Genomic DNA, 7,721 nt, shown 5'->3' with positions numbered 1-7,721 from the left:
TCCATTCATATGAATATACCCATCTCCATTCATATGAATCATGCATACCAAATTTGATATCAATTAAAAATTTTAACTATTCATTTTATATAAATAATTTATAACTGTTAAATATATATTAATATAAACGATTTGATGAAAGCATAGAATCAATTCAAAATTTGACATACATGAAAATATAAATATATTTGATAAATTCATTGATTGGATGGTGTAAGTGAATTCCTAATGTGTATCTATATATAGCAGATGATACCTGAAGGCGGAAAGTCTTTGCCATAATATATATATATATATGTATTTCTTTTAATGCTTCTAATTAAAGAAAGAAACATCAAGTGTTTATTACAGATAGAATGTTGAAAATATATGGACAATTACTTAGGATGAAGCTCATTTCTATTACTTTACTGACTAGAGGCATCATAATGCCAAGTATACTGACGGGGTACATGGGGAAGGACTGAAAATGTTTTCCAGGGAGACTGTCATGGTTGGAACCAAATCATGACCACCGATATACATACTAGTAACTGCTCGTAAATACCGTTATAGTGCCGAGATTTCCATCAGATAATAAGTGTGCCTCCGAAACAAGCAAATCCTTCCTACAAGATGCATGTTCAATTTATTTCCTTTTCCCACTCCCAATTGTCAAGAACTCGAAGCTCCGAAGGGAATCATCTTGACCACCTCTTGTGGCTGAGGTTCGAGTATAAGATGCTGATTTGGATTGAAACCCAGGGAGGATTCTCTGAGTTGTTGACAGGCGACTACTGCTTGAGACTAATCTGCCAGACCGATTTTCGTTAGGCTCACCAGAGGAGTCCAGTCGGCTTCCTGTTGCGACAGGCCTCTTTGAAGAACTATCATTTCTTGAGGAGGAGTGAACCTTTTCAGAATCAGGTTGCTGAAGGAGAGAAAAGAAAATAATTAACTTCTGTGGCAAATGATTCATAAAGGCAGAAAATGTTCAACTCCCTAGAAAGAAAGTGATTTTCGAGAGAAAATGGAGTAATGAAACTCACCACATCCTTGGATGACGGCACATCATCAGATATGTATCTAGACTGATCACCATGCAAACCCTGCCCAGAACCAATGCGTCTTGTAAGCGGCTCAATAGTGCCAGACAACCTTTCTCCAATCTCTTGGCCAACTAAAGATAATAAAAAACGTGATAAGAGTTGTTAGTTGGCTGATTCAGACACGTCGAACAAAATACTCAACAGTTAGATTTTCTTCTATTCTCAAACCAGGCTGTGAAAAGGAACAGACCTGAAGGCCTTTCTGTTCTTTCAGCAGAGACTCCCGGGGGATTTAAACCTGGCTTCAGGCTAGGCTGTTGAGGAATGGCAAATAAACATACTATAAAAATCCTTAATGGAGAATCAAAATTAATATTTCCAAGAAAATCAAGGCCAGCAAGTTAAAAGATCACTGACCCGAGCTCTTGAGCTAGAGCCAACCTGTGGGTATCTCCGTATAGTCCAATCAAATACATAGTCAAACTGATAACCTGCATGAGTTAGTTGTCAAAATCAATAACTTTGAGACCACAGTCAAGCAGATTTCATGATAAAAGATCTCTAGAAAATTTATGTGAAGAATGATAATGGTGAGTATATTCGAACGGTGACAGGTAGAATAACAAGTTAACCTTCTCGAATGAAAAGGTCTCGGAACAGCCTCTTCAGGTATGAATAATCCGGTTTATCTTCAAATCGTAGTGATCGACAATAATGGAAGTATGATGTGAACTCAGAAGGATATGATTTGCAAAGGACCTGAAAATGACATTACTTATCAGGCACATTCAGTCCCCAATTTCCAGAAATGAAGATAACTAGCAGGAAACCTTGAAAAGTTCAACTTCTGAATAACCAATTTATTCTTTTTTGGTCTCAAATATTTGTATAAGAGTATTCACTGCTATCAAAACCAAGCAAGTAATGCTACCTCTATGGGAGTAAGCATCTTCTTTTCACTAATTTTGTCATACTTCTGCTTTTTGGTGCCAGCTTTCAATCCCTGCCATGGAAGGCTGAAGCAAAAAACAAAGAAACAAAGTCTCAACATTTAAAAGATCCGTGAAGTAAGCAACCAATTACTAGTTCTACCAACCTCCCCCTGAGGAAGTACATAAGCACATAACCAAGAGATTCGAGATCATCCCTCCTGCTTTGCTCTGCAAGTTATGTAGGCCATGTCGGATCATATATAAAGCCAAAATAGTCTGAAGCAACAACTGTTGGCTGAAAGTAAACCCCATATGCATATTAAATGCAGTAAGTTCCTTACCAACTCCAAGGTGAGTGTTAACACTTGCATATCGAGCTGTTCCTGTAAGATTCTTATTTTCCCTACCAAAAAAAGGGAAAACTTAATGAGTATCCGTGGCTATTGAAAAAGGTATACATTGAATAAGAAATACTACCAATATGAGGACAGAGCTACATATGAGCTATCCTTATTGGAACAATTGAAAACTAATAGATGAAGCTAAATTTAAGTATAAAGATTTTTGTAAAATAATGAAGGTAATGACTTATTTGGCCCTCCAACTTTATAAAAAAATTCATTTTAGCCCTCAATTTAATTTTTCATCTCTTTTAGTATTGCTTGTCAAATCACACTCAAAATGGATGGAAATATTGACGTCTATTAACTTTGATGATGTGGCACCCACATGTATGCCATGTTAGCAACTAATTAATTTTTAAAAAATTGAAAAATATCTTTAATAATTTTTATACCTTTTTTAATTTTTTATATTTAAAAAATTTTAATTAATTGCTAATGTGGCAATCCATGTGTACGCCACATTAGCAAAGGTTTAACTTTTCTATCCATTCTGGGGTGATTTGACAAACAACACAAGTTTAAGGGCTAAAAGAGGCAAAAATTTGAATAGAGGGCTAAAATGATTTTTTATATAAAATTGGAAGGTCAAATAAGTCATTATGTCAACAATTAATCATAAAACCAAATTGTTTACAAGGCACTCTAAGTCTAGGAATGAAATGGATACTTTATGTATGCTGAGAAGTGGCAAATAAAAATAATGAAAATTTTAACCATCACTTATTCGGCTAAGCTAGATAGCCTTTTCATATGAAACTCGTGGTTATTAAATCTATTACCAGAAGAATAAAGTCAAGCTTAGAGTTCTCTAATTCGGGGTCAATTGCGAAATACTCTACGAGAGGAAATATCAAATTCTATAAATTAAAACATCAAAAATATTTACCTGTATGGTATGTGCTTGTGTGTTTGAAGATCCCTAAACTTTTTTGCAAGACCATAATCAATTACGTATACCTGCAGTGAAAAGAGGGAAACAATGGAATTAAGCAATGCATACTAGGACATCTTATTGAATCAGTGACTCGAAAGATACTGCTTTGTCAACACAATCTCATGCCTTATCATCTATTTACAAATCTAATAACTGCATGCGCAAATAGATGCAGGGAATAAACAGAAGAACATGCCTGATTTGCTTTGCGCCCTAGACCCATCAAAAAGTTATCGGGCTTTATGTCACGATGAAGAAAACCGCGAGAATGCATATACTCAACTCTGATTAACTGAACCAAGGAGAGAACATGTATAAGCAAGGCAGCCAACTAGCCAAATTATAGTTTCCCTAAAAAGATAGTATACTTACTAACTGATCTGCAAGCATCAAAACTGTTTTTAAAGAAAACTTCCGATTGCAATAGTTGAACAAATCTTCTAGGCTTGGTCCAAGAAGATCGATAACCATAACATTGTATTCACCCTCAACTCCAAACCATTTTAAATGAGGAATTCCGGCTGCACATGAAAAAGAAAGTAAGAATAACTAGTTATGGGTTCCAACTTATAGTAAGAAAAAGAATAACTAGTTATGGGCTCCAACTAATAGTAAGAAAATAGATGGATACATAAGAGAGAGCGATAGAACTTACTCCCTCCTTGAAGAAGCATGTACAGCTTTGACTCATACAGAAGTTGGGGATGCTTGGTCTTGATAGATTCCTGGGCAAACAAAGAGAGTACAAATCAATAACAGATTCAACACTTCAAACATCAGCAAGATTATGAAATTCAATTAAAAATATCAAATAGAAAAAGAAACAACATAAGCATAACTACAATCTAACAACTGAACTTCTGGAGAAATTCTCGTAAGCACTTATGCAGATGATACAGAACCATCAGCAAATAATTGATGGATCCATTTCTATATTAGCAGCAAAATTCAAAGCAAATCACGGTCAAAGAAATTCTTAACATGACTCTTTTTCTCAATGAAAAAACAAACATATAAAAAAACCTCTCCTGCAAGCTTCCTATTATTATATTCAGAGCAATTTGTAGTAATTTCAGAAATGTACTCCAGCTCCAAATCAGTAAAACATTTTTTTTTCTTTTCCTGAGTTCACAAGTACAATCACAAATAATATATGTTTGACTATCCAAAACTAAAACCAAATTGATACAAAATCATATACAGAGAAAACTGAAATATTTCCAGAGTTAAACTAAAAGAAATCTTAGGGAGAAGTCTTCAAAGTGTCATCCGCCAAGTAGTCAATCCAGTCCCTTAACAACTGAAGGTATTGTCCTCCAGGAGAGGGCATTGTCTCCCGTGCTCTGCTAAAAGCCAGCATGCCACAAGCGGCTGCCCTAAGGGCCTAGTTCACAAAGCCGGGAGCGCCTTGATCGTAAGTGGGTGTACACCCAACAAGTGGCAACCTGAGTGTCTCACCCTTACTGGGGTTTGACCCCCTAACCTATGCCATATAGGTCACTTGTTGGGGTACATGGTACCACTGAGACCTATTCATTGGCCTAGGCGGCCCAAAAGCCTACCTCAAATTTGTAAGGGCTTAGGCAAAAACACTAGGCTCGAGCTTGAGCATTCAAAGTCCAAGCTCCCGACCTGGCCCATTTTTCAAGTTTGAAATGTTTTATATTATGCTATTTTTATATATAATGTAATTTATAACAAAAATAATTAAATCTATAGTAATATATAATAATATAATGTAAACATTAAAAAGTTTATAACTATATATAAAACTATAATAAATAAAAAAAATTAAATTATTAAATTATTAAATTAAAATTAATATAAATACATACTTTTTCAAATTTTTAAAAAATAATGACAGGCCTAAAATGGGCTTGGATGAGCCATTTACAAATATTGGTAAGCTTGGACAAGCATGAAGTGTGTTAACATCATGCTTAGCCCCAACTGAACCCAACCCAACCTAGCTCATGAACACCTCTTGTACTACAACTCAAGTCGTACCATGTTTGCTTATAAATTGTATAGAAGACCAAGATTGGTGGTTCAAGCTATGGCATGCCTAAGTATCTATAATTATTCACATGCGCAATACTAGCCCTTATCCCGTGTCTTGCAGGTAGTGGTCTCACCAACTGAGGCACCCCCTCCGTGAACACAGCTCTCCGCGGAGGGTGGACACAAAATCCCGACACAGGGACAATACATTAACCGTCCAAGTTGTCTGCTCAGAAGACAAAACTTCGAAGACTTCTCTAAGAGGAGCAAATTCCCCATCAACAAAAGTTAAATCCAGAATATATCTAAAGAACCTACAGATGATATTTAAGGTGGGACTCGAACATAAAACATCAAAATTCCCGGCCCTCAACCTTTACCATTTCAGCCAGGCTTGATTGGCAATCAGTAAACTACTTAATAAAAGCAGAAAATCCTTAGTTCATTTTCTTCGATTTCATCAACATAGAAGAACTGCTTGGGTTTAAACGAAAAAGAAAATAAATTAAAACGTCAAACATTACCAACTTAACAGCCACTTCCTCTCCACTTTGTACATTAACACCTGCAAAACAAATACACCAGAATCAAGTAAACGGCTGCAAAGAAAGGGAGACAAATATATATATATATATATATATATAAAACTGTTATCATATACCTAAATAAAGTTCACCAAAGGATCCACTCCCAATCTTTCGACCAAGCTTGAATTTTCCACCAATAACATGTTCCATGATTTATTCTGACTGGGTTTATTTAAAAGGAAAAAAGAAAAGGAAAAACTCTTATTCTACTTCATAAATATTGAATTTTTTTACTTTTTAAGTTTTAACAGAGAAATTGACTCGAAACCCTTCTCTTTGAACTAACTCTCAGATCCATCCAAATTGGTATCAACTCCAAAACTCAAAACCCAGATTCTAAAATACTTTCAAAACCCTCCAAAATTCAAAAAAAAAAAACCGCTACTTCTAGTGACTACAAGGAGTAGAAAAGGGATAAAGTCTATTGAAAATCTACTAAATACCCATTAATCAGTGAACCAAAACAAGCGTTTTGGGATCATCAGGCTGCATTTACTAGGTGGTAGAGAAAAGAGAAAAAGTTAGGTTGTTATGAGAGATAAAAACTTAGCAGTATTAATGAAGAAAAAAAAAGAATATATTTTGATTGCCTAATAAAGGGAATATACAAAAAAAAAAGAATCTAAAAGGAACTAATTTATCGGCAAGAATTTGGAGGTGATGATCTACGGATCTGGGTTAAGGACAAGGATTTAATTTTCTCGGGAAAATTCTCAAAAAATAAGCCTTTTTTTCGTTGTTTGGATGAGAGAAAAATGGATGAGTGAAGAAGACAAATTGGATGATGATATTAGGTGGATTTTTTTATTATTTTACTTTTAAAACAAAAATTACTTGTTTTTCCTCGTTGGTTTGTGGTGCTAGGAAAATATCAAGAAAAATTAATTAATAAAAAATAAGAAAGATAATTAAAAATAATCATCCACGTCGGGTTAGGTAACTTAGGTTACATAGGTGTCTTAGTATGCTTTGATGATAATTAAAAATGTATATATGTTGAAGGTCGATTTTTTATTTTTCTTATTTGTGTCTTTTTAAGAAAGGTGGCAATTTTGATTTCGAAATTTAAGCTGTTGCTTCAAACAATTTCTGTGTCCTTATCATTTGATTTCAAAGCAAAGAAAGTTCATGGATTACACTTCAAATTAACTAAAATTTAACCTACTTAAACGTTTCTTCCATTTTTATTTTTTTTTGGGGTTTAGTACCAATAAAGGTCCATTTCCGAAATTATTTACGAAAATGAGCTATTTCTAAAAGTAATGGCGGGTTTAGACTAAAATCCCAAAAATGCGCTGACATAAACACGTTTTTAGGGGAATCCCAAAAAAAGACTTTCACGTCAGAACTTTTTTCCTTGTGTCAAGCAAAAATGAGCTGATGTAGACGCGTTTTAGTAAAAAGCACTGACGAGGACGCACTTTTGGCCGTGTAATCCCTCAATGGTCACCTCCAACGGCCGTTTAAAAATCTGACAGTTGGGCCCAACGATCAAGAAAAGAAAAGTATAAACCCTCCACCCATTTTTTCACACCAATTTTATTGTTCTTTCAAATTTCTCTCTAAAAGCTCTCAAAACTCTCTAAATTTTTTATTTTTGTCTAAATTAGTATTATTTTTTATAATTTATAAGAAATTTAATCGTGTTAGCAATGGTTTGGCAATTAATTCATCTCGATGATAAATATATTTATGTCGACCAAATGAAAATGGTAAGGGTAAATTTTATTTTTTAATATTATTTAATTTTTATAATTTAATTAATATTTTTTATAATAGTCGATAGATAAAGTGTTACAATATTTTATCCGTAATCTACTTGGTCCTCCATCACC

General features: G+C 34.3%; 1 protein-coding gene across 1 annotated transcript; it reads right to left on the bottom strand.

Moving 5' to 3' along the window:
• Positions 1–272: 272 nt before the first annotated feature.
• LOC108489519 (casein kinase 1-like protein 10) lies at positions 273–6,867 on the bottom strand. Its single transcript, XM_017794128.2, has 14 exons — positions 5,961–6,867; positions 5,824–5,864; positions 3,954–4,023; positions 3,671–3,819; positions 3,495–3,590; positions 3,251–3,321; positions 2,302–2,363; positions 2,125–2,188; positions 1,960–2,044; positions 1,661–1,787; positions 1,446–1,519; positions 1,279–1,342; positions 1,029–1,159; positions 273–910 (listed from the first exon to the last, which is right to left on the bottom strand). The coding sequence occupies exons 1-14, from the start codon at positions 6,034–6,036 to the stop codon at positions 629–631; spliced, it is 1,392 nt and encodes a 463-aa protein (XP_017649617.1). The 5' UTR covers positions 6,037–6,867; the 3' UTR covers positions 273–628.
• Positions 6,868–7,721: the final 854 nt, after the last annotated feature.

The sequence above is a fragment of the Gossypium arboreum genome, chromosome 10 (assembly GCF_025698485.1).
Source record: "Gossypium arboreum isolate Shixiya-1 chromosome 10, ASM2569848v2, whole genome shotgun sequence".
Lineage (NCBI taxonomy): Eukaryota > Viridiplantae > Streptophyta > Magnoliopsida > Malvales > Malvaceae > Gossypium > Gossypium arboreum.
The sequence above is the reverse complement of the archived record's forward strand: the minus strand, read 5'-3'. Positions and strand labels throughout refer to the sequence as shown.

Excerpts from the sequence above, each read along its gene's own strand:
- LOC108489519 (XM_017794128.2), bottom strand. The coding sequence starts at position 6,036 with ATGGAACATGTTATTGGTGGAAAATTCAAGCTTGGTCGAAAGATTGGG. Across the intron at positions 5,865-5,960 it reads CTTTGGTGAACTTTATTTAG|GTGTTAATGTACAAAGTGGA; the intron begins GTATATGATAAC and ends TTTGTTTTGCAG. Across the intron at positions 4,024-5,823 it reads AGGAAGTGGCTGTTAAGTTG|GAATCTATCAAGACCAAGCA; the intron begins GTAATGTTTGAC and ends TTGTTTGCCCAG.